Source organism: Pinus tabuliformis, chromosome 9 (genome assembly GCF_031772625.1).
Source record: "Pinus tabuliformis cultivar Carrire ecotype Pingquan chromosome 9, CPIR1, whole genome shotgun sequence".
NCBI lineage: Eukaryota > Viridiplantae > Streptophyta > Pinopsida > Pinales > Pinaceae > Pinus > Pinus tabuliformis.
Genome location: NC_142307.1, coordinates 246,206,725 through 246,233,376, shown reverse-complemented (window position 1 = coordinate 246,233,376; position 26,652 = coordinate 246,206,725). Strand labels below are relative to the sequence as shown.

Genomic DNA, 26,652 nt, shown 5'->3' with positions numbered 1-26,652 from the left:
TGATATCTAGGTTATCAGCATAGCTATAAAAAGACTCAAGGTGCTCTTCAGCTGTTACTCCTTCTGTACCAGTAAACTTAGGCATATATTCTTGATAATCTCCTGCAGGCATAGCGTTCAAAGGGACAGGCAAGACAAAAGGCCCATACCTAGCAGCAACGATTCTTTCTATCTTTGTAAGAGCTTGCTAACTTGCCATGACTAGGGTATATGAAAGGATACTGGTAAACTGAGTGGTATGGATCAATGAAAAGGATGACAGAGACAGAGGAATATGATGGACAGCATGGAATGCTTCCTTTGGACTGAAATCCAAAAGGGAAATGAATGACTAAGGAGCTTTACGAATCTCTGAAAGTGATTTTCACTAGCAGAGATACATGGGACTATTAAGGCTTACCTGATCCTGATGCTCCTTTCTGCAAAGTTTTCTTCTGCTTATCTATCTTCTCAGGGTCAGGCACTGGTTCAGCTGGTAATGTCTGAGGATTTCTTCGAGTGTGTCTCACAAACTGAGCCAGGACTATACTGTAGAGTCACCAAAGGTTGGTCTTCCTCCAGTGGAGTCGCCAGATAGATGATTACAACCAGAAATGTGCCCAGACCTTGTCTATCATCAAAATCTGGAACTGTGTCGTTCTCCCAGGGAAGCTGAGCTTCAATCTCCTCTCCCCGGCAACGGTGCCAATTAATGTTATCACCCCAAGAAACTCTCCTAGGTTGTATCTCAGAGATGCTCGTGAACATTATAAACTCAACAAAATGTTGGAAATGTATGAATGGAAGGAATGATGCATATTCAAGCTAGATAACCACTCCTACTATGCTTAACTCCAGACATGGGTGAACACCCCCAGACTACAAGAATTTAGACCACCAATTACTCACAGTTTGAGGATTAAGTGAACATGGAGAATACTGACCAAACCAGCAGATGCACAAGACCATGCAATGGCCGGCTGCAACCAATGACGAGGTTTGCAAATCTATTTCCTAATGCACAGATAGGATGACAACTCTCTGGCACTATGTAAACAGAAACCTGCATAGCACGTTCAATAATACATACTAGATTCTAACACAGAGGTGGGATGACAGCCCCTCCAATGCTAAACATCAAGAGCACATGAAAAATACATAACAGGCACAGCCTAGAACAGAGTAGAAATGGAAAGTGAGCAATTAACAGCAAAAGAAGCTTGTATTAGCTGAAAATGAAGACCAGACGCTGCAAGTATCACAGTAGTAATAGTCTCTAGAAGTTGAACCTTACATCAAAACTACAACCATCAACCTTCATCACATCTTTTTTCCGTGTCTATATAGAGTTTGATTACAAAGATATGCTATTGTGCTATGCGTGGAGGGGTCATAATGGACCACCAACCACCTTAACTCTCTGATGGAGTCTCTGCTACAATCTGCTTGCTTTAATGAATGGATTTGATCTTTCTGTTGCTCGGCCGTCCTTCCTGAACAAGTGGAGTGTAATATGAAACAAGCTCCATAACTGATAAATGCATTTAACTGCTCGAGGCTTGTCCTCTCGTTCTTCGGCCACTCTGCTCTTGAATGCAGTGGTTGAGGATTTGCTGCAAAAGGTACCAGGAACTGGTTATGCTCGTCCTTCTCCCTCTCGGGTACACAATGTGTTGAATGCAGTAGTTGAAGTGGTAATGCATCAGACACTGATAGATGGTCGCTTTTGTCCTTCGGGTGCATGTTACAGGTCGAGAACATGGAGACTTCATGGTAGACGAAGGAGCAAGATGGGAACAGATATCAGCCGTTAGATCACATGGATGGACGGCAGAGATCTATCGGCGAGAGAGAAGCGGGAACAAACAGGATCAAACCAACGTGGGCCGTCGGATCACGGGCGGACAGATCCGACGGCGATCAGGCGCGAAAGATGCATGGGAGATAACGTGTGGGAGAGAGGACAAGGGCGGTAAGCAGTATTCCCCACATCGCTTTCGGAGGATGGCGATAATCGTACGCGGGTCGCGATACGATTCATCACGCGACTCGTGGCAGAGAAAAACCACTTTCCCCGCGGGTTAACGGGTGGGCAGCTCGCGCGATCGAGAGGTGCGAACGCCGTTGGATCACGCGACGGACGGTCGGACGGCGGGGGAAACAAACGGAGTTTAATGCGCGGGGAAAAAGGCGAAGACCGTTCGATCAAGCGGCAGATGATCGGACGGCGGAAACTTGATCACACGGATCTTGATTGATGTGACGGGAAAGGGCCCACGAACAGCGCACTGTCATATGATCGCAGTTATATGACCGTTTGAACTCGGCGCCCGGGGCTAAAGAAATATGGGTTATGCAAAGTTTAGAGGAACAAAATAGAGGCAGCAGGGTGAAAGGAAGTAAGCGGGGGAATAGGGAAAGGCGAGGATAACCAGTGTAGACCATCTCTGAGCCAGCAACCAAGGACCGAGCTTATTCCTCCTCCTCGAAAATCAGCAACATGTAGCAGAGCTAACAGGAACACCTAATAAGGCGGTTTATTAACTACTCCTACCAAGGGAGGTAACACCATTACATGCTCAAAACCCAAAATCTAGAAAGGAAACCCACTATGAAGTGTCCATTTCTGCATTTGATTAGCAAGCTCATTCACTCAATTGCACTAATGAATTATTGTATTGGAAGGTGAGGGGACGCACTGGATCTTATACAAGCTTGGCAGGTGGTTTCACTTTGGGCTTAGCCTCCATATACGGGATCCAAGCCCACTAAAGGATCATATTGACACTAGTGGGAGATGTGTTGAGAGCCATGGGTTTCCATCATGTGACAGAGCATTATCTCATGCCATGGACAGCCTTAACACCTTCAGCAGCTTGTTCATTGCCCACATTATATGAGAGATGATGCACTTGGACCAGTAGTGCATACAGGGTTTGGCAGTTAATCTAAGGCCTAGAGGAGGTTTGTCTCATCCTTTAGACATGGGAGGGCAAGCACCATCTTCTGTGCCCTCATTTGGAGCAGTTTACAGGCTTATTTTACACCAGGAGACCCATGAGACCACTACTTGTGCCCCAAAGCCACTTTGGAGCACCACATGATGTTTTACTTGGAGATCAAGGGGCCACCCCCTTGACCATCATTCATGTAGCCCTCTTCTTCATCATGGCACACTGAGAACTTTATTACATCATTTTGGCTTCATTTGAATGGCTTATTACACTTTGTGAGCAATTTGGTGGGCTCATCACCAAATTAGTTTTATTTTGCACATTAAAATATTGTTAGGGGCATCTTAGGCTAATTCAAAATCTTAGAGGCTCATATAAATAAAGTAGAGTCTCATTTGTTACAATCATCATCATCACTTCTTGGATTAGCTCCTTTGGAAGAATTTTGCACTTTCTCTTGGTTGTCTATTGGAGATCTCTTAATGCATTTCAATATTTTTGGAGCTGAAATTTCTTCTTTCTTGGAGCCATCTTCTTGATCTTAGATTGGATAAATCTCTTGTTATCTTGTAACTTTGTAAGTTATCTTGTTGAAGATTTTTTACATGAAAAATGTCTAATGTGTGGAAATTTTGTAACTAGCTCTTTCTTTTGTGCCATAATTATTGAATATTATTGTAAAAGATTGTTAGATTGCAAATTTGTGCATGTTACTCATTGATAACAAGTAGATGAATGTTCCTAGTGGAGTAAAAATTGTTTTTCTTCCATAAGAACCCATAGATCTTGGGTAGGTAAATTTTAAAGAGTGCTTGCTAGGGCATCACTTTTTAGCCTCGTTGAAGACAATTTTGGCCAAATTTTGAATCACATAGACTCCACACCCCAAAGGTAAGACACTCATCCAAGCAAATTTGGTGATCACCCCTTTTTCCCTTCTCTTTTTCTCCTCCTTCAAAATTTTGGCTCCTACCTTCGACAACCAACTAGGGCCTCTTACGAATTGCATTAGAAGGGAGCTCTTGCAAAACCACTTGGATAGGTTGTTGCATTGGTGTTTCCTCTAGCTCTCCTCCAAATTTGAGGGAATTCCCACAATTGGATTGAGAGAAAACTAAAGCCCTAGTTGTATTCATGAAAATCATCTTGAAGTCTTGGTGAGAGGGAGGTCTTCTTGAGGGTTTTTGCACATATTATTCAGTCAAATAAATCATTTAGAACCCTTTTCCCCACGCTACCTTGACCTAGAGAGCTCCTTGGAGGGTCTCCTCCCATAGTTATTCATGAAGTCTCGTGTGGTCCCATTCTAGGCGCAACACTTTTATCTTCTTTCCAGTCAAATTCTCCACTAGAGCCTTGAACTCTTTGAATCGACCAAAAACCTCATCCTTGGTTTTCAAAAAGTAGATCCAAGTCTTCCTAAAATGGTCATCGATGAAGGTGACGAAGTATTCGGCACCACTAAGAGCTTTTATGGACATCGGTCCACAAATGTCTAAGTGTATCAATCCCAGAACACTCTTAGCTCTATTGTTACTTCTGGAAAATGTTGCTTTGGCATACTTGCCTAGAGTTCACCCTCTGCATACATCATCTCATTCGGTACTTAGATCTGGAACTCCTGATACTATTTTCCTGAGAATTTTCAAAGCCCCATGGTGTAAGTGTCCCATCCTCCTGTGCCATAGTTCATTCAAATCTTTATCCCCATTGCTACCTATCAGTGCCATTGGAGATTCTAGCTGTAATCTATACAGCCTGTTACTTCTGATTCCAATCTATGCTTTCTTTTTCCAACTCCGGTGTTTGACATATAATTTCTCCTTAATGAAGAAAACATCATAGCCCTTGTTTTGATGTTGAGATACAGAGAGTAAGTTCATCCCCATGGTGTAAGTGTCCCATCCTCTTATGCCATACTTCATTCAAATATTTATCCCCATTGCTGCCTATCAGTGCCATTGGAGATTCTAGCTGTAATCTATACAACCTATTACTTCTGATTCCAATCTGGGCTTTCTTTTTCCAACTCGGGTGTTTGACATATACTTTCTCCTTAATGAAGAAAACGTCATAGCCCTTGTTCTGAAGTTGAGATACGGAGAGTAAGTTCATCCCCAATCCTAACACATGCAGCACATTGGTTGCTCGAAGCCGCTCTCCTGCTTCGGTTTGAAAGACTACAATACCTCTTCCTACAGGGATACACTTTGCCTTATTTCCCATGGTGATCTGAAAATTCATCCTTTCTTCCTGAAAATCTGAAAAACATTCTCGAATTCCTGTCATATGCCAGGAAGCTCCACTATCTATATACCAAACCTCAGAGGAGGCAGAACTTGCTAGGCAAGCGACCTCTTCTTCCAGTCTTGAAGCTAACATAGAAAAATCATGATCCATGTCCCTTGTGTTATATTCTAGATATTTGCGTGAGTCCCTTTCAGTTGATGCCTCTGGATCATGCTCTGGACCCATAGCCAATTCTTCTCTCCTGTTTCCAGATCTCTGCTCTGATACCATGTGAAAATTTCTACTACAGCTACTAATTTCTTTCACCTACCTATTCTTCACAATAAGTTATTTACGAAATCCCTTCAGTAAATATTAAAATAAATTCTACTACAGTTATCACATAATTACATAGAGAAAATACATACTCAAGAACCAATCACATCAACACAGTTATTTTTGGACATTTGTCCCCGGAAAAACCCAATGTGGGAAAACCGATGCAACAGACGAGGGTGTTATTAATCTCCAACAACAATCGTTTTTACAAGGAATGATTTTACAGAGAACCTGAGAGAAAACACCTGAGACTTTCCCTTGGAATTCCTGACACTTTGGAGACCCTTCTCCCACTTCTGCGTCACCTCTGCATCACTCTGCGTGGCTCTGCATCTTCCTCTGTGTCAGCCTGCGTGAGGGCTACGTCTCCCCTGGATTGTGTCTTCCTCTGCGTTGTCTCTGATTGTCCCTGCGTCATCTCCTCCTTTGTCACTGACTGTTGCTGATACCCTCTGCTTCCTCCACCCTGCAACTCTCCCTTTGAAATCGATCTCCTTCTCTTGAGAATCAATTTTCCCTGAGATACTGAGTATCTGCTGGTGTTTCTCCAAATGATCCTCAAGTCTTCTCTTATACTTTTCCTGTTGATGAATCAACTATCAAGATTAAGTCTCTAATCAACGACTAAAATTAAAACAAACTTGATCATCGTCTCTCAGAGGCTTCTCACCCATCTTTATTAATACCCATTAATATTTTTATTTTCCTAAGTTTAGACTTAGGAACCCATTAAAAATATTAATTATTTTAATAACTCCTTATCCAGGTGGAATTTCTCCAAACGATTTCTGAGTCTTGGAGATCCCATGTGCCTTAGCCTCTCCACCAAATTTCAAGGCTAGAGCACAGCCGATGCTACCAAAAAATCAACAGATTTGCATCTTTAAAATTTACCTCCAAGCATAAGCTTCGTTGAATAGAAATTCTAGGAAAACTTTCTCCAATATTCAATTTGATAGGCTTGACCCTTGAGCAACGGTTAAAACAAGTGACTTTGCAGTTCTCTTGCGATCAAGTCCCTTGTATGAAAGGAGGCACTTAGGTTGCTAAGTCCCAAGTAGATATTGTTAATGAGGCCGCTGCCTCCTTTCCCAGCACTTCCTTCAACAACCTTGTTCCAAGACTAGTCTTGACAACTGAGGAGAAGGCCTTCACCTTAGAATAGGCATTTTAATTAAAATTTTCCAAGATCCTTGCATCACACGTAGTTTAGTCTTGCATTCATTTTAACATCATCTCATTTGGCACATTGTTGATTTGTGAGAATTTATCTTTACTTGCAATACTATATCTTTTTGTATTTGTAATTGGAATTACTTGATCCTTGTCCTTCAATATTGATCCATCTATCTTGAGCATCTCTTTGAAGTAGAAGTACAAATTTCTTTCATTTTGCAAGTTATATTTTACTGCTCATATTTCACTTTTGTGTTATCATCTTGTACTAACATTTGTCTTGCAACATTGCCTATCTTTGTAATTGGAATTACTTGATCCTTGTCCTTCAATATTGATCCATCTATCTTGAGCATATCTTTGAAGTAGAAGTACAAATTTCTTTCATTTTGCAAGTTATATTTTACTGCTCATATTTCACTTTTGTGTTATCATCTTGTACTAACATTTGTCTTGCAATATTGCCTATCTTGGGACTTGAAGCATCATTCTATTTTGCAAGTGTTATATCTTTATTGAGCATTTCTTTAAGGCATTGGTCTCTTATCTTTATATCTTTTCAATGCCATATTGATTTAATCAAATCTATCTTCTAACAACATTGCTCATTAACTTTCATACTTGCTAATTAATCTTAAATCGAGTTACATAGAGAGATAATTGCCTTGCCCTTAGTCTCCTAGAACGTGTTATTTCTAGCAAGTTTTCCTTTCCAAACCATCTTTAGGGACTACTCCCCTTAGCTTACCTAGGAGAGAGCTCAAACAAAGTGAGTAGGGAATAACTGGCAGTTTGTGATCTCAGCGTTGCACCATAAATATTATACCTTGTGGTGTTGGAAACTTTTCCCACAATTACGCGTACAATTTAGTCGACAGCATGAGGCATTGATTGATGTCAAGTATCCATGATAATCCATAATTACCACTTTCTACCCTTTCCCTTGTACCATCTCCCTTCTTCAAGTTGATTGCTTACTACTCACATTCCTTGGTTTCCCATATGTGCCATGTCTTTGAGTAAGGACCTTGTTGTTGCTTGAAGTGTACACCTAAGGCGCAACGCTTAGAGCAGGGATTGTCACTCTAAATCCCTATTCACTCCATTTAGACTCTCTCCTAGCTAAGTCAAGGGGGGTAGTCCCTAAGGATGATAATGAAGGAAAACTTGTTGGAACAACAAGTCTAGGAGATTAAGGGCAAGGCAATTATTATTAGTGTAACTTGATTATTAATTAAAGCAAGTGTGAGAGTTTATGAGCAATGTATATTAAGACAAATGCAATTAGGATCAATAAGGCAGATACAAGATATAAATGTAACAAACCAGTGCCTTACAATGCTCAATGGAAACTTAGATACTTGCAAGTAAATAGACACTCCAGTTACAATATTAACAACGTTGAGTTAGCACAGAAATTTAAAGAGCAAGATAATCTAATATATGAGCAATGAACGTTAAAGAAAGGCAATTGCAAGAAAAGATGATATTTCCATATACAATAAACTTGCAAATTATAAATTTAGCCCACAATTCCAATCACCAATGATAAACAAGGAATGAATGCAATATCTAAGCTAATGTGAAATGTAAAATCTTGGTTGATTTTAATTAATATGCCTAATTAAGATGAATCTTTCCTCCTAGTTGTTTTGAGGCTAGTCTCTAGAGCAAGTTGTGGAGAGAAAGCAAGGGAAAGAAAGATATGGCTTCGTTAACGATCCCTCCCCTTGTGATCTAACCACCTGATGCCTTTGGTGCTGCAGAGACTGTGGCTCTAACAACTACAAGGTCATTGTGTTAACTACTAAAGAGGGTCTATCCTTTGGAAGCTACAAAGAAAGGTGGTCCTAACTTTCTTTCAACTAAGCTTAGGCTTGGAGGTCAAAAAAATTAAAACTATGTAGGTTTTAACTCTGTACAGAAATTACCTACAAACGAATTCTTCAAACAAAAAAATAAACAATGGCGCGAACCAAAAACAAATATACACAGATTTTCCCCTGGATCCCAAAATCAAGACTACCAAATTGATTTTTCATTATATTCCTTTCAATATTACAATACATGTATATACATGTTGAAGCATTTAGAAACCCCAATCCATAACCCTGGATTAAAAAATAATCGCAGTTCCCTTGACCGGATCTACAAAATACCATGGGCAGAAAACCACCATGCCCAAAACCATGTGCAAAACCATGGGTAGGTCTGCCCACCATTTGTGGGTTTGCCCCCCCCCCCATCTTTGGGTCCGCCCAACTATTATTGGGTCCACAAAAAAATTCTCAAGGTGTTGCCCTGGACCCCGACAAGGGGGCAGCAGCACCTGACACAACATACAGCACGTGGAGGTAGTCGTGGAAAGAATATAACACACACCCAACAAACTATGCAATGCAAAAGCAAGTTAGTAGTCATAAATGAGTTAGTATGTTAGTTATTTAAACATACTAAGATATTGTGGACTATGTTTATTTTGAGGCTCTTTTCATCCTTTTTGGAGGAATTTGACCTACCTTAGGTTTGTATAAATAGGATGTCGCATTCACTCCATGGATCATCACAACACGTTCATTTCTCTTGTATTGGATTCTCCTGAGCTAGTGTTGGAGGCATAGTTGCGCAACTAGGCCAAGGGTTTCTCTTCTTGTGGATTGAGCTCTTCTCAAAGGCTTTCTTGGTGAATCTTGGATCTTGCATGCATTGTAAAGTCGTTTATTTACGACGTTTGCATAATTTTCACTGCAGTTGTTGCTACTTTTGTTAAGTTAGGTTATCTTGACATTTTTGTGCATGTCCCTTGTTGAGTTTGTTATTATTTTCTAAACAGTTGAAGAGGAGAGCAAATTAATTCTTCTCCCTTGAATCTCTAGAGAATCAAGAACCCTAATTTAAACCCTAGGGCAAGTAGGTTCATTTGCCCTGGTGTTGGAATTAGCTTTTCCTTTTAGATTGCCCTAGGTGGAGAAGGCATTAGTCTTCCTTCATCTAGTGGATAGGTTAACTTTCTTTTAATTTTGTAAAACCCTAGTTTAATTCACATTCGCTTTTCATTTTATTACATTGATATGGGGGATAATTTTCACCTAAAAAGTGTTTTGTTGGTTTAATAATGCTCCTTGATGAATGTCCTAAGGTGTAGAATCATTTTCAGGTGCATTGGAGAAGCATAATCTTTGTTTTTCATGCAATCTTCTGCAATTTATTAGGGCTGTCATCAATGCTTATATTTCTTTTATTTCGAAATTGAACCATGGAAAGTTGTTGAATTTTATTTCCTAAATTGCTAATTTTCTAATCTTTTATTTTATGTACTTTTTGTGCATTTTGAATGGTTAGATTTGCTTCTGTAATTAAGTTTTATTTGCTGTCATAAAGTGAAGATCTTGCCCTTATATACAGCAGCCTTGTGTTTTGTATGCATTGGGTGTGTTCTATGGCTATTTGAGACTCCCAATGTCCAGGAAGCCTTAGGATTGACCCATAAACACTGTGAACCCCATTGCTTGCATCACATTTCATCTCCACCAAAACCTAGCATTTACAAGCATATGAATTGGTGGGCTAGTTTGTAGGATCCTTGCGGGTCACTTAGCTTTAGCCTTTCTAGGGTTATTTGATCCCCATGTCCTCTCCAGAAGCCTCCCTTGTGGTGGCTGGTTGTCACCACTAAAATAGAAGAGGGGTAGTTGTTGAGGCGACAGTGGTGACACCCATGTCTTGTTGCACAATTTCCTTTCTTGATGAGGCTTTGCACCAAGGTGTAAAATTTTGCAGCAAAAATTCCCTGAGGCTGCAAGCAGTCCACCAAAATCATATCCATTGTTTCCTACAAATGATTTGCCTGTAGATGAGTCTCAACATGTTTTGGTAGATCTATTTCCTTCACATTATCATGTAGGTCCTCTTCTTGATCCTACAAGTGTTTCCTCAAACACTCCTACACTAATTGGATAGAAAGATGTTGATAATGAGGACCTTGTTTATCACGTCCAAATCCTATCTCTATACCCTTGCAAGTATCTTCACCAGCTTCTATGGTCGTAATGGTGTGGGAGTTATGGCATTCAAACTGGGCAAAATATAATATCTTCTCTATGTGGCACATGTTCAGCATTAAAAGGGGGATGTGCATCTTGTGATGTATTCTCTGTGAGGCCACTTGTTCAAATTAAAGGGTGATGTTGAAAATAGGGGTGCAATCTTTGGCCTTATAATCATTATTATATTTCTAGATTTGGTCAGGCTCCGTGGTTGAGCCGGCAGGAAGTGATCCTTTTTGGTAGACCTGCCTGGTACAAATATTCCATGTATGTAGCGGTTACCGATCTCCAGGGACCGCGAACCACAGAGAAAAAAAATACCAACATAATATAAATCGTAAAAAAATATTTTAAGAGTAAAATAATAATATGTATTACTCACATAATAGCCATAATAATACAAGTAGATATTAATGAAGGTATACCAATATATATTATCTTATATAGCTAGTGAAAACAAACTTGCGAGGCCTCAAGCCTTCGTGAGGGCCTCATTCTCAATCTCTGCCACCCAAATAGGCAACACTTGAACATCCCCTGTGGGGGTTGATAGAATAATTAGCAAGGAAAAGTAAAGAGTGTGGCCATTGGAGATGAAAGCCTGTGAATTAAAAGACAAAAACTGAAGTGTGAATCCAAGCGATCTCACACTTAACATCACAGATGCAAGAAAAAAATTCAGCTAAGAAATTTGTAAAAACATCATGGAAAAACATACCAGATACAAAAGAGCAGGCTGTGGAGACTGTGTCAAGACACCAGCTGCAAGGGCAGCTATGAGGCCGGCTGCATATCCTGAGAGTGCATACCATATGTATTTGCGACCCTTGACAAATGGCACATCTATGACATTGCCAGTATCCCTGCTCTTACGATGATCAAAACAAAGCACCAATGCAAGAAGCATCCCAGGAATTGCCTGCATATTTATCATCAGATTAAAAAAAGACACTGACTAAAAACTTGAATCCAAGCGATGAAACTAATGATTGAAATAATTCTCGAGATGTTCCTTTCAGAAATTGTTCTAAACAAAGAATCTGTTCAAACACAAACAAGCTAGCAATAGAAACCCAGAACATCATGAGACTCATTAACGACTAATCTGCGTTTCTTTGTGCTCAATTCCCCATAAAAGCACAGATGCATAAACTAAACACTACTAAAATGCAACCAAGTTCTACCAGCAAGAGAAACCCAAAACACTAAGATAGCTCAAAATGAAAGTGGGGCCTACTATTTAAGACATGATGACAGGTATTTCTCCGGAAAGAACTCCCATAAAAGAATAGCTCAACAAATCAAAATATTTAAATATAGGATAAATATACCGTTATTATCTATAAAGGGCATGTAAGATCTACCATTTAAGACATGGTGATGCTGATGGGAATTTTTCTGTCTATAAGTCCAAAAAAAGCAAAGGTATGTAGGGAGTTTTATTAAAAGTTGCCACTGGTCTATACAGATAATGCACACATTAGATACCTATTTATTAATATCGATTTAACCTTTATGAAGGTAGAAAAGAAGTAATGACGAAGAAGAAAAGTTTGCTGATATGTTAAAGTCCATGCAACTTCCTAGTCAGAGCTAACCCGAATGAGCTTTAAGGTTTTCAAGTTTCAACTACTCAGATGATGTTTTCTGCTTCCCATGGCTTCTCTTGGCTAGGGGGAGCAGCTCCCTCTACACGACCTCTTCATCCACCTTCCTTTAAAGAGGGCTATGAGGCATTCAGTAAGATAGAAAGCATGGCTGCAAGCAAATCTATAAATCCTTCCTCTAATAAATGGAGAAGGTTCACCAAAAAAATTGGATCAGATCCCCAACCTGAAAAACCCTAAAAGGCACCAAATTTAAAGCCCTACACTTTTCTAAGAAAGCCTTGATTGGAAAACTCACCAGAGCATGGCCCCCTACCAAAAACTAGAGGGTTCCCAAAAAATGGATGTCGCACCTCAAATAATCCCTAAAACACTACTTTTGGAAAATAGGCTACCAGCTATCCACTTTTGACCTCAAGGAGAATAGGAACTTTATCTTCCAAAATGGCCCCTAGTTTATGGGGTCACATCATTTATAGCTATGTCGCACAAGGACCTACTACCCCTCCATTAGTGGCGACATATATTTTCCCAGTGCAGTATTCACCACCATTGTAAGCCCAAGGTCACAAGTTAAAGCCATGTAAAAACCATGTGACTCTGTAGTAGGCATCCTACACTAGTGTCTTGTTCATTTGACTTCGATTTGGTCAGACCATGTCCTATCCCTTGAAAGTTTCTGAGGCAATCTAATCCCTAAAAGGATTGGAGGACCTCGGTGGACTTATCATGTGGACCCATGGCTTTAGAGGAACCTGCATTTGTAGGCGTGATTCCAGGTGTATGGGCAAGTCCAGCCTGTGTCAAGGTGCACCTAAGTCATCCCACATGGTTAGAGTCTATAGAGTCTATAGGTCACCTTGGCCTTGGTGTAATGTTCCTCATCACAGCTCTCAAGGCATAGCAGCCTCTTGTGACAGTTTTCATGTTTCCCAAAGCAATTCACAGTTCCCAGTGCAAAGTGGTCCCGATGGTCAAAAAGTCAACAAGGTCCCAGATTGTAGAGGTAGAGAGATGAAAACATGCCACATGGTTAGAGTCTATAGAGTCTATAGGTAACCTATGGCATTCAGTAAAATAGAAAGCATGGCTGCAAGCAAAGCTATAAATCCTTCCTCTAATAAATGGAGAAGGTTCAACAAAAAATTCGATTAGATCCCAAACATAAAAAACCCCTAAAAGGCACCAAATTAAAAGCCCTACACTTTTTTGAGAAAGCCTTGATTGGAAAATTCACCAGTGCATGGCCCCCTCCCAAAAAACTGGAGGGTTCCCAAAAAATGGATGTCGCACCTCAAATAATCCCTAAAACACTATTTTTGGAAAATAGGCTACTAGCTATCCACTTTTGATCTCAAGGAGAATAGGAACTTTATCTTCAAAAATGGCCCCTAGTTTATGGGGTCACACCATTTATAGCTATATTGCACAAGGACCTATTACCCCTCTGTCAGTGGGGGCATATTTTCCCAGTGTAGTATTCACCACCTTTGTAAGCCCAAGGTCACAATTTAAAGCCATGTAAAAACCATGTGAGAGTCTGTATTAGGTATGCTACACCAGTGTCTTGTTGATTTGAGTTTGATTTGGTCAGACCATGTCCTATCCCTTCAAAGTTTCTGAGGCAATCTCATCCATAAATGGATTGGAGGACCTTGGTGGACTTATCATGTGGACCCATGGCTTTAGAGGAACCTACATTTGTAGGCATGGTTACCAGTGTATGGGCAAGTCCAGTCTGTGTCAAGGTGCAACTAAGTCATCCCACATGGTTAGAGTCTATAGAGTCCATAGGTCACTTTGGCCTTGGTGTAGTGTTCCTCATGACAACTCTCAAAGAATAGCAGCCTCTTGTGACAGTTTTCATGTTTCCCAAGGCAGTTCACAATTCCCAATGCAAAGTGGTTCCAGTGGTCAAAAAGTCAACAAGGTCCCAGATTGTAAAGCTTAGAGAGATGAAAACATGCCACATGGAAATTTTCCAATTCGAGCATCAAGTGAACTGTTATGGCCACTCAAAAGTGGTCCAACGAGGGTGCGCAACTTCCACAGGGCATATCAACTAGAGTGTTCCACCTTTTTGGACATGTATTACGTCTAAAAGCATCTACTTAGCGAGAGGAACAAAACACACATTTAAAAAAAAACTATCTTAAGCGGTTTTGAAAATCTCAATTTTGACCATGTTGATGTGGCAGTGATTTGGACATTTTTCAGCTAATTGAGTGTGACGTGCCATGATGGTCAAAATCGTATGGAACACTAGGCCTAGAAGGCCAGCACTTAAGCACATGAATTGGAGATGGTCAAATTACATTGTTATTTTGTGCATAAAGGTGAAATAACGTAAAAAGATGTCGTTGGAAAGTTAAGTCAACTAGTTGTTGGAGCCTCATGGACTAGAAAGTCAAGAGGGGTGTTGGAAGCAAAGGACATGTTGTGCATACTAGGACTGAAGAACTTTCTCTCTGTCTCCATAATTGAGGATAGAGGATATGAGGTCTTGTTCAAGAATGGGTAGCTGCTTATTCATTCAAAGAAGTCTAGTCCAAACCAATATTGCAAGAAACGTCCCCCCCGGATCTAACCCCGAAACGCGGTCCGTACGGATGTGTGGGGGAAGCGCCTCCTGAAACGCGCTTCAGAAAATCGGAAACGCATTTCAACACTTCCTGGAAATTTCAAGAAGCGTCTGCCCGAACTGCGCTTCGGTTTTTTCCAAACCGCGTTTCGGTTTTTTCCGAACAGCGTTTCGGAAAAATTGAAACGCGTTTCGGACGACGCTTCGGCCGTACGAAGCATCAAGCTTCCGAAGAACCCAAAAAAAAAAAAAAATTAAAAATTAAAAAAATAATAATAATAATAATAATAAATAAATATAATAGCAAATGCTCCCTCGTGGTAATGTTAAATTCTTAAAGTAGAAGGATGAAAATGAAAAATAAAGGAGAATGTCACTTTTACTTAAATTCTTAACATTACCATGAAATGACTCAGGATGTTTGAGAGTGGTTCCAGCCTCATTGGACTTCATATGGAGAAAATAGAATTTCATATCCTATTCAAAATTCAACAGACTTAACAATTTTTAGGAATTCAAGATCAATGGGATTGTGGCATTTCATTAGATTATATCAAGTATGAAGGTATGCGATTAGCATTTAATCAAGAGCACAATTAACACTACCCTAGTGTTGGTAGTGTTAATTGTTGAACTCCTTTGTCACGCCCTTAGCAAAAAATTACCTTTCAATCAAGTCAAAATCATCGATCAAGCATGTTAAGCTTTTTCTACCATATTTTAAGTCTTGGATTAGGTAGTTTGATCAAAATTGGCCAATGTTGACTAATATCTCTAGACAATCGAGGTAGGGGCAACGGCTAGACAAGAGGAGAAGAATCTAGATTCTAGATGGTTGATGCATCTAAATGGTTGATGCTCGAATAATTAATCATTAATGTACAATGGATGCTATATCTATCTTGATTTATGCAAAAATATGCATGTTTTCATGTCTTCTACAACTAATTTGGTATTTGGGATGTTTGTTTTGAGTATAAAGGAAAAAATATATATATATAGTAGATGCTTCGCTTCCTAGATTTTTAGAAAATGACGCTTCCGCATCCCCGCTTCCAAAAAACATCCCTGTTTCCTCCCCGCTTCGTGCAACATTGGTCCAGACACAACAATGGTTATGGGGTTAGATAAAGCAACTTATACAAGTTGACAACCCAAACAGTTCAGGCATTAGTACATGACAGTGACAACCTATGTGAGCTATGGCACAAGAGGATGGGACACTTGCACTACAAGGCATTGTCGATCCCACGGGAGATTGTCACTCGTCTCCCAGATTTCAACATTAAGCAACATGGCATGTACAGAGAGTGTGCACCTAGTAAGAAAGCCAAAGCTACTTTTCCAAGTAGATAGAGTAGGTCCATGGTGATCTTGGATCTCATTCGCACAAAGATGTATGTGGCCTAATGCCAATGGCAATAATACAAGGAGCACAGTACTATGTCACATTTATTGATGGCAATTCCAAGAAAACCTAGATCTTCTTCATGAAGTGTTACGATTTTGTACCTCATAAAGTGAGTAGCCCTCTTTAATGCATGGCCTAGCATTAAAGTGAAATGGGCAAAGACGACCTTAACAGTTGATTTTGTGAGATACAAAGTCAATGTGCTTTTATAAGTGAAAAGTATGCTTTTAAGAAGACACGAGTGTGTTTCTTAAAAAAGCACAAGTGTGTTTTCTCATAAAGTGAGATTTAGTTATCCATGTGAGCATGACATGGATCATGATCTCAACCATCAATTAAGATTTAATCTGAGCCATTGATTTCTTATGAGAGCCTATAAAAGCACAATGAGGGTTAGAGGCAAATTATTAATGAGAGAGTCATTAATGAGGGCATTCATTCATGAGAGATTCATGTGATGATGAGAAATTAATGAGAGAATCATTAATGAGGAGAGAGATGAGGGTTTGAAGCTTGCTTGGAGGAGCTGAATTTTCTAGAGGTGGAGGCCGAATTTCTGGAGGATGAGTTTTTTGATGCAGTTTTGACACAAGGATCGTACAGTGTTGACAGCAGTCGTACGATACAATGACATCATCTGCATTTATTACTAGTGCAAAACCAAGAACACTGGGCAGAAAATATGAGGAATTATATTCTGTTGTACGATTTGCTAGCACGAATTCCTGGGAAAAGGACACTGCAATTATGACAATACGATCAGGCTCTGCTGAGTAATTTCTGTTGTAAATTTCTCATTAATTCTGCTGTAAATTTTCTGATAATTATGTTGTGTAAATTCCAGGAAGAAGAAGAAAATAAAGCCATCATTCTTTGGGTTTTCCCCTTTGGGGTTTTGCCCCGATCATTGACCAAAAATTACTTGAGTACTTTGTGTGATTGAGTATTTATTGTTTTCAGCTAAATCTCTTAAAGATTCTTGTTGTCAAATGAGTAATTAATGTTTTCACTATAATTTTACATCAAGACCAAGGATGAGGTCTTCAATCAATTCTATAAGTTCAAGGCCTAGGTGGTGAAGCAGACATGCAAGAAGATCAAGGTTTAGAGGTCAGAAAATGGGGGAGAGTGCACCTCTAGTAACTTCAAGGATTTCTACAAGGAGGCAGGGATAAAGAGGGAGATGACAGTCTCACACAACCCTCAACAGAACAAGGTTACAAAGATAAATAATCAGCCCATCATCAATTTTGCAAAAGCTATGCTACATGACCAAGAGTTGCCTATGTTTCTTAGGGCAGAGGCGTGTAACACTATAGTTTATGTGCAAAACAAGAATCCTCAGAGGACACCAGGAGACAACACCCCGAAGGAGGCAATCACTAGGGTAAAGCCAAAGATAAGATACTTGAGGATTAATGGTTGTCTAGTATACATCCATGTTCCTGCAGAGAAGAGAACGAAGCTAGAGTCGTCAAGAGCGAAGGGCACATTTGTTGGGTATAGCGAGACTTCAAAAGCTTACAGGATCTTCATACCAATGTAGAGGAAGACAATAGTAAGTAGAGATGTTTAAGTTCAAGGAGAACTTGGCATCTAGAAAGTCTCATGAGTTGCCACCAACAATGACAATGGACAAGGAGTGGGTGGCTCCAAAGGTAGGGCAACATGCAGCGGCTTCTTGTTCAGGAAGTCAACCTTTAGGAGGGGAGTTAGTAGTTCCTTCCAATTATGTCAGGACACCTAGGTGGTTTGAGCAAACATTAAACCATGTTCAAGAAACTTTAAAGAAGTTTCCGAACTACATGGCAATACTAAGTAATGTCGTCAAAGATGCAACAGACCAAGAGGTTTGGAGGAAAGCCATGGTTTAAGGATATGGATGGAACATTGGGCCAAGACCAAAGGGAAAACCAATTCTAGTTGGCTCTTAGAAAAGTACATTCCTCACTATGAGGGAGTGTTGATGTTTGTCACATCAGTTAGGTACTTTTGCATAGGTATAAGTGTCTAGACATGTGGAAGTCGCATGATTAACCATTAACCTTAACAACTACTTTAATTATTAAAACAATTGACATTTTAAGATAGTGAATTAATCTAATGGAGTGCAAAGATTGTTTGCATTAGTGAATTAGATGAATCTTGAGTGATATTGAGATCTAATCTCAACCGTCAATGACTTTCAAGATTAGGATTGTGGATATGATTAATAAATCAAGCTTATAAAAGGATTAGGCTATGGGAGAAGACACATTCTTGAGCATAAGACAGTGACATTGTGAGGTCTCAGTGATTGGGTGAAGAACGGCTTTCATCCAAGTGTGCAAAGTTTGAGGAAGCGTGAAAAGAGAGGCAAGGGAAGGATCTAGATCAGCCAACAGATTGAAGGACATGCCAAAGGTTTCATCAATTGGATCATTTCCAAATTTATCGTTGTATTTTTTGTTTTTACTCAAAGGGCCATTATCACTGAAAGGGAGCCCTTTTATGTTGTAGATTATCATTATGAATGAAGCAATATATATTGAAGGGCAAAAATTTGTGTATGTGTATGAGATTAGTGCAATCATTTTGCTTCCATTGTTATATTTTGTTTATGTGTTAAAATCTCAAACGTGTTTTTTTTTTCTCTATAAAAACTAATTCTATTAAGAGGAAATATTGTACAATAAGAAGTTACATCCAAGAGAGGCAAGAACACAGGCTGCCGGTAAGGATATGCTATCCACCTCAGCCCCTACACGAAGAAGAGAAGAGAGCTGAACTGAGCAAGGGAGAAACAAGAAGAACAGAAAAGCGAGAACAAACCAGAGGATTCTACCCAACGTGTGTAGAATCAACTATTCAGCATTTTTTCCCTTTCTTTTTCCCAACTTTGACCCAATCAAGGGGAGACTGATCAACCGGCATGATTTGCAAACTGAGCTGAGCTGTCGGGGAAGGCTCCTTGTCTGAATCCGAGGTGGAGGATTCATGAATTCTTTTCTGTGAGATTGATGGGACGGATAAATCCTTAGGATCAGTCGAAGGCGGATCCTGAGCTGGCATCGCTTCCATTCCTTCCACTTCCTCTTCCTCTTCATCCGAGTTGAAATCAAAGTCATCCATGGGGGGAGGAACATGAGGCTTCCAGCTTTTGGATTTCTGCTTAGGCTTTACTTTCTTCTTTTGGACCTCCATCGTGGGACAAGAACTCTGAAGGTGCCCTGTGAGATGGCAGTTTCGGCAGCGAAAGGTTGTGTTCTCGTAATCCAAGTTCTGAGTCCAATGGAAGTCTCCGATTTTGAGATTGATCTGGTTAGGGAGACCTTTGCTTATATCTATTTTTGCACAGATTCTGGCAAAGGTGTATAGGCCCTTTTCCCCTCTAGAGACGTCTGTGTCTAGAAAGCGTCCTAGAGAATTGTCGATCCCTTGGAATACAGCAAAATGCCATAGGTGTGCCGGAAGATTTGGAAGTCTGACCCAGATAGGGAGCTTGGTGATGATTGCTGTAGCGGGATCGAAATCTGGGAACCAAGGGGTGAGGAATAAACCTGCTGAGCCCTAGAACCATAGGCCTGCAGTTAAAGCTTTTTGGTAATCCACATCAAGAGCAAACACTACAATGAAGAAGCCCTTTGATCATAACAGCAACTGGCAATCGTTGGTCCAGTTAGAGTGAAGCCATTGGTAGAGGTCTGCTGTGCGTGGCCATAGCCCATTGAACCTACAAATGATGGCGTGATCTGCAAGATTTTGGGTTAGCTCATCTAGCGTTGGGTGCATGATTTCGATGGAGGGGGTTTCCTCCAATTTGTCCACCAAAAAGGGCTTGGGAGCCTGAGCTGGTGGAGCTATTTTCTTAGGCATCTGAGCATGGACAGCTTCTTTGTAAGAAAACGACTTAGCTGAGGATGACTGTCCTGCAACTCCCCCTCTCAGACGTAGGGTAAAAATAATGGATGCATTTCTCTTAATACTGTAAAAAGACAGGGGGAGATGATCCTCGAGTTGTTTACCTCCGTGGAGAAGTCGTTGAGCTGCAAAGGGTATACCCAGCTTGAGATCCAGAGCATGTTTGAGGTCCATCACAAGATCCGACGAGCTCACCCACTGTAGCCGAGTTTTTCCAGAGATGAGCCTGATCAGGATTTGGATTTGGATCACCTGAAGCGACATTCTTCAGGTGGGTGGGGTCTTTAGAGTAGCATTCTTTCCAGTCTTTAGGGATCTACATGTAATAGGAAAAACAAATGAAATTCAAAAATTAAGCAATAAAGATGCTTAAAAATTGCAACTTACCACTCCAAAATATTTCAAGGACTCCTATTAAGCATCGAAGATGGTAGAAGTTTGTAACTTAGCAATCCACAAAGTTTCAAGAGTTCTTGACCCCCTAGACCACCACCCACCCCACCCCCCTTTAGGGGAAGGCACTTGTAACATAAGAGCTTGAAGAAAGATTTCAAAGAAAATCCCAACGAGACCAGAATGGCAAAGCTCTATGGAGGCCCTAATCTTAAGGTTCCAACACCAATTGATAATGAAGACACACACAAGAGAATAAAAATGCAAGTACAAGATGTGATTCTTGAAATTGTACACACATTATACACTCATTTGTATTGTTATATATATGATACAAAACTGTGGGGAGAGTGATTGAAGTTGATCAAGTCTAATGAAATACAATAAAGTGGGTAAGTGATCAATCTAGACCAAATAACCCAAATGAGATAAAGATAAAACACAATGTGTATTAAAGTACAAAATAGAAATGTACAAATGATATACATGTCCATGCATGTTTGCAAGATTAAATATCATCACGAAACGGTTCACCATACTGGAAAGAATGCTACTCTAAAGACCCCACCCACCTGAAGAATGTCGCTTCAGGTGATCCAAATAGCACCCCCCCCGCCCCCACAACACAACAGATGGAACCCTGGGATGGAAAAATGGTGAGGGAGAACCTTCTAAAGGTTGATATGGTGCCACAAAAATGTTGAGTAGGTCTCATGTCTAATCTCCCTTCAACCTCTGAAAAAGCATGAAAGGTCATTCTTGGAATTCCTTTATCTTATCTGCTTCATGTCTTGGTTCTCCACTTGTAAACATATGGGCAGTAATTACATGCGGAAGTATGTACGCGTTGAACAAGATAGAATCTGGTCCTAGTGTGTGAATCCTCTAAGTGTAGATCTCAAAAATTCTTGTAATCTATATATTATTCTCTTGAAATATAATATTAGTATGTACCTGTTTTTCTGAGAGAGAGAGAGAGAAGGATCAACTGAAAATATAAAACAGAAACAATTCTCCATGTGAAAGCTACAAAAAGCTCAAATCATAACCATTTTATGGTAATATAATGTAAATGCAAAGGATTGCTCTATCTTTTACAAAGTGAAGCTTGAACCCACCAGAATGAGACCACAGGTCCTTGAATACAATTGATATAGAAAAGCAAAGCATGACATGTCAAATCATAATTTTGTATGCTCTCTAGAATCTTCTCAGTTAAATCATCTGACAAACCTCAGATGGCTTGTTGCTTCATCAGCAAAGTCTAAAAGCCTAAAAGGCCTACAACATTGGAAAATTTTCATTAAATGCAAAAGAGGCTTGTGATCATAAGTTTATTTCATTAAACTTAAAGCACTTATACAATACTCTCTATATATAAAATGAACTTAAACACCAAAAACAGTTCTGGTTTATATCATGACTCCCAAATCATTTGTTACAACTTCTATTCCCATCTAGTCAACACTGAGTATGACACAATGATATGGGAAGACTGTGCCTAACGGAGTATGATCAATGCCCCCTTAAATATGACAGCCAATCTGTATACAATTCACCAACCCACTTCTTCACTTGTCTCTACCAATACAAAATACTTTCAAGATCACTTTTAATAATGTATGTTGGACTCCTAAATTTAGCTGCTGTTTATGGATACTTTATTGTGTTGTCCAATTACATAAAATCACCAATTGCATGTACCTGAACTTCTATGCCAAATTTTTGCTACAAAGGTCCAAATTCAAAACCAAGAGTACCAAATATTCTTTGAGATATATAAATTAATACAAAATTTAAATAGCAATTCTATGCTTTGTTAGTGAGATTGGATTTCAGTTCCACACTGCTTGATATATCTATATGGATAATTCCAAGGAAGTATTTCTGCCCAATAATTGGCACCAAGTACTGGCTGGCAACCAAGTAAACGATTCAAATGGGTGACTCTTAATATAAATGCTTGCTGCTGTACCTGGCTAGTTTACTTTAATAGCTGATCCAACTTCTAAATGCTGATGATTGTTTCACAAATAGTACAGCTTGCCCAAAGAGAAGATATGCAAAGAGAGACATTTGTAAGCTAAGAGTGCACAATTGTGCATCCAAAACATGCCAGGAGGCTCATGAACCATGGGGAAGAAACCTCCTCCTTTAAACATATGACAAAATCCTTGAGGTGAATGTAATAGGTCATTAAATGAAATCAATTGAGTTTTGGCCATAATTGTCAGGGACAACTTGCAATAAGAAGGAATAATAAGTAAATTCATTGTAAAAATAGTCATACTGCTAGAACTTGAAGTGAAAGATAAAATTTTAATCAAACAAGATCAGGCAAAAGCATCAATATTGTTGAACCATCTGACAAAGTGCCCAATTATAAATAAACCAAATCATTGGAATAATCATGGTTTTAAAACCGCGTCAAATTGATAAACCAAAACATTGGATTAATCATGGATTTAAAACCCGGTCAGATTAATAAACCAAAACATTGGAATAATCAAGGTTTTAAAACCCAGTTGAGTTGAACCGGTACCCAGTCAAACTGGCTGGTTCATTGGGCTCTGAGGTCAACCCAACCAATGACCCCGATTTGGGGCAAGGAACACCCAGTTCAATATCAAACCAGCATAAACTGGTATGAACCCGCTGGTCCCATCATAACCTGGCCAGTTTATGAAACAGACCCACATGTGTGACTGTGGACCCACAGATGGCAGATGGCGGTTTTAGCTGCCTGTCAGTGGTTTTCTGGTAAACTAGAGGCTGATTCCCTGACAAGTCTAAGCCAGATGATGTTTATGTAGCTCCTGTTGATGATCCCGTGTCTAGTAGTGGTGATGAGTTTGATGAGGGGTGATCATGCTGATCACTGATATGTAGACTTGTAGTAGGCCAGTGGCTCAATAGTTGATAGGCCCAGAATACAATTAATCCGGCATGAGCCACGTGAGCCCCAAGCAATTTACCCGACAAATTGATAAGTCGGGCATTACCGGCCCACCAAGCGAAACCAGTGGTTTCTTGATCACAACCAGCTAAAGCTATAGTTCCATTAAAGAGCGTTTCCACGGGGTAGGACCTCCTCAGGGAATATAAGGTTTTCATGAGGTTGATCTTGAGCCACCATCCAAGCACGAATACCTTTGTTCAGGAGAATATTTTTTGTGTAGAAAGTCTCAAATTCAGGATCTTCTGCTGCACGGATCTCCTGGGAAACAAAATCATAGGCACGTAAGTTTAGAGCTAGACCAACTACTCCAATGGCACTCATCCATAAACCGGTCACTGGCACAAATAACATGAAGAAATGTAACCAACGTTTATTGGAAAAATCAACCCCAAAAATCTGGGACCAAAAGCAGTTAGCAGTGACCATGGAATAAGTCTCTTCGGCTTGAGTCGGGTTAAAAGCACGGAACGTATTTGCACCATCACCATCTTCAAATAAAGTATTTTCCATGGTAGCACCATGAATAGCGCATAGAAGAGCAGCACCCAATACTCCGGCAACTCCCATCATATGAAATGGATTCAAGGTCCAATTATGAAAACCTTGAAAGAAGAGGATAAAACGGAAAATAGCTGCTACACCAAAACTAGGTGCGAAAAACCAACCGGACTGTCCCAATGGATAGATCAAAAATACAGAAACAAAGATAGCAATTGGAGCAGAGAACGCAATTGCATTATAAGGTCGCAATTGTACAGATCGAGCAAGTTCAAATTGACGTAACAAGAAACCTATTAGACCGAAAGCACCGTGAAGAGCAACGAAGGTCCATAGACCACCTAATTGACACCAACGAGTCAAACCTCCTTGTGCTTCGGGACCCCATAATAGCAGCAAAGAATGTGCTAAACTATTAGCAGGAGTAGAAACTGCCGCAGTTAGGAAATTACAACCTTCCAAATAAGAACTGGCCAATCCGTGAGTATACCATGAAGTCACAAAGGTTGTACCCGTGAACCATCCACCTAAGGCAAAATAGGCACAAGGAAAGAGCAATAGACCGGACCAACCCACAAAAACGAAACGGTCTCTGCGTAGCCAGTCATCCACAATATCAAATAAAGTTTTTTCTTCTTTAGAAGACTTTCCAAGGGCTATAGTCATAGCGATCCTCCTATTTCACTATTTCGACCATTTCCGAGCACCCTATATGATCAAAAGGTATACGATGAATTGGGGACAAGTTTTCATCCATCATCCTTTCAAAAAAAATAGGGTTCCGAAGATTCGTTGTTGGAACAAATATTTGAAACTGGACCGAACCGATTCAATATAGGTAAATGCATGATCGCTCGATCCCGAGTTTTCAGAGTTCCTATCTGATCCTCGAATCACCTATTGAATAACATCGATGGAACAATTTAAGGGGAGGGAAGTGCGCTTTTTGCCTTCCATTGACCAGATTCTATTCACAATATATATTCCATTCAATATTTTTTATTCATTCTCGTCTTGAACCTTCTGCAATGCAACAAAATGAAAAGGAGTATTTCTATTCTCTCTCATCCATCTCTATGTATACTACATCGTGGTCCGATACGAATGAGTCTACGGGCAGGAACGAGTCAATTTTTTCATAACTCGTAGAGCTAAATGAAATGACTCCAAAGTTCTTCTCCTTCCATAGCAAGAAGTTATATATTGAACCATTGTGATCCAAAAGTGAAACCCTTTTTTTCCCTTTTGTTTTCTCTTTTCACATCTTAATTTCGATCCGTTTCTCACCGGTGTAATCACCATACAGTACATTCATATGAAAATATTTAGTACATCGTAACAGAATCACATATTTTATTTGTGTATCAATTTTGTCTAAACAAAGAAAATATGTTGTCCGTAATTCGGCTCGGAATGGACTTACTTCAGGATCTATATCTCTTTCTGTCCACGGAAGGGAGAAGAGATCATAAAAATCGATCCGACGAAACATTCAATCAACAACCAAATAGGGAGTTCGATCAACTAAATAAGATCGATTAATTTCGGATAGGAAAGGTCCACTTTCCAAATCTCCATCAAATTTCAATACCAGAGTAGCTTATATATTCATAAGCCAATGGGTCAGGTTCACTTACTTCTCCTCCATTTTTTCCACTTCTTTTGAACACTGGTAATTTGAAATTACCAGGTATCCATAATACCTCTGATATGTTCAAAATTGACAAAGATCGAGTAAACTATATACTGATCTTATAGTAGCAGGATGAAGAAGACTATTATTGATAAAAATATAGTGGTCCTCCCCCCATATTAGTTGTGAGACTCCGTCATAACAAATGTTTTGCCTAAAACCTATCATGACGGATAATTTTCGTCCCTAAAAAAGGGTTTTCATCTTGAAAAGATGTGGATTATACGATGAGAAATGGACACCCGAGCCTTCTTTCTTCGTGGGAAACATGAGCCCTTTATCGGACTTGAACCGATGACTTACGCCTTACCATGGCGTTACTCTACCGCTGAGTTAAAAGGGCCCCCTCGTCATATATGAATGAGTGAGTCTACTATGGTAGATGGACAACAAATTGGATATGGAGGATCCTTCTATCTTTATAGATATCAAGTTGAGAACATATATTATAGTAGCTCGTAGGGTAAGGATCGCTATACTGGAAACTCCAAGCTGAGCTGATACGAAACGAATGGAGACAAGTTATGCCTGAGAGCATTTGCTGAAATATGTTCGTGAGTCCTTCCATCTCTTTTATGGCTCTATCGTCATGTTAGGCCCGTGGGATTGACAGAGAGGGTAGGGATGGCTATACTGGAAACTCCAGGCTGAGCTTATATAAAGCAAATGGAGACAAGTTATGCCTAGAGATGATGCTGAATCAGCCTTGTCCACAAGGGAGCTATAAGTAATGCAACTATGAATCTCATGGAGAGTTTGATCCTGGCTCAGGATGAACGTTGGCGGCATGCTTAACACATGCAAGTCGGACGGGAAGTGGTGTTTCCGGTGGCGGACGGGAAGTGGTGTTTCCAGTGGCGGACGGATGAGTAACACGTAGGAACCTG

At 40.0% G+C, this 26,652-nt stretch overlaps 1 protein-coding gene and 1 non-coding gene across 3 annotated transcripts in view; both read right to left on the bottom strand.

The window, feature by feature from the left end:
- The window catches only part of LOC149148107 (signal peptide peptidase-like 1), a 44,460-nt gene that overhangs the window by 14,678 nt on the left and 3,130 nt on the right, over positions 1 to 26,652 (bottom strand). For both annotated transcript variants that reach the window (XM_089440077.1, XM_089440076.1), the window contains one exon: positions 11,442 to 11,642. In XM_089440077.1, coding sequence (XP_089296203.1) covers positions 11,442 to 11,642 — 201 coding nt within the window. The remainder of the gene's footprint in view (positions 1 to 11,441; positions 11,643 to 26,652) is intronic.
- On the bottom strand, positions 26,037 to 26,108 carry TRNAT-GGU (transfer RNA threonine (anticodon GGU)). The gene has a single exon. It is a non-coding gene; the product is annotated as a tRNA-Thr (tRNA).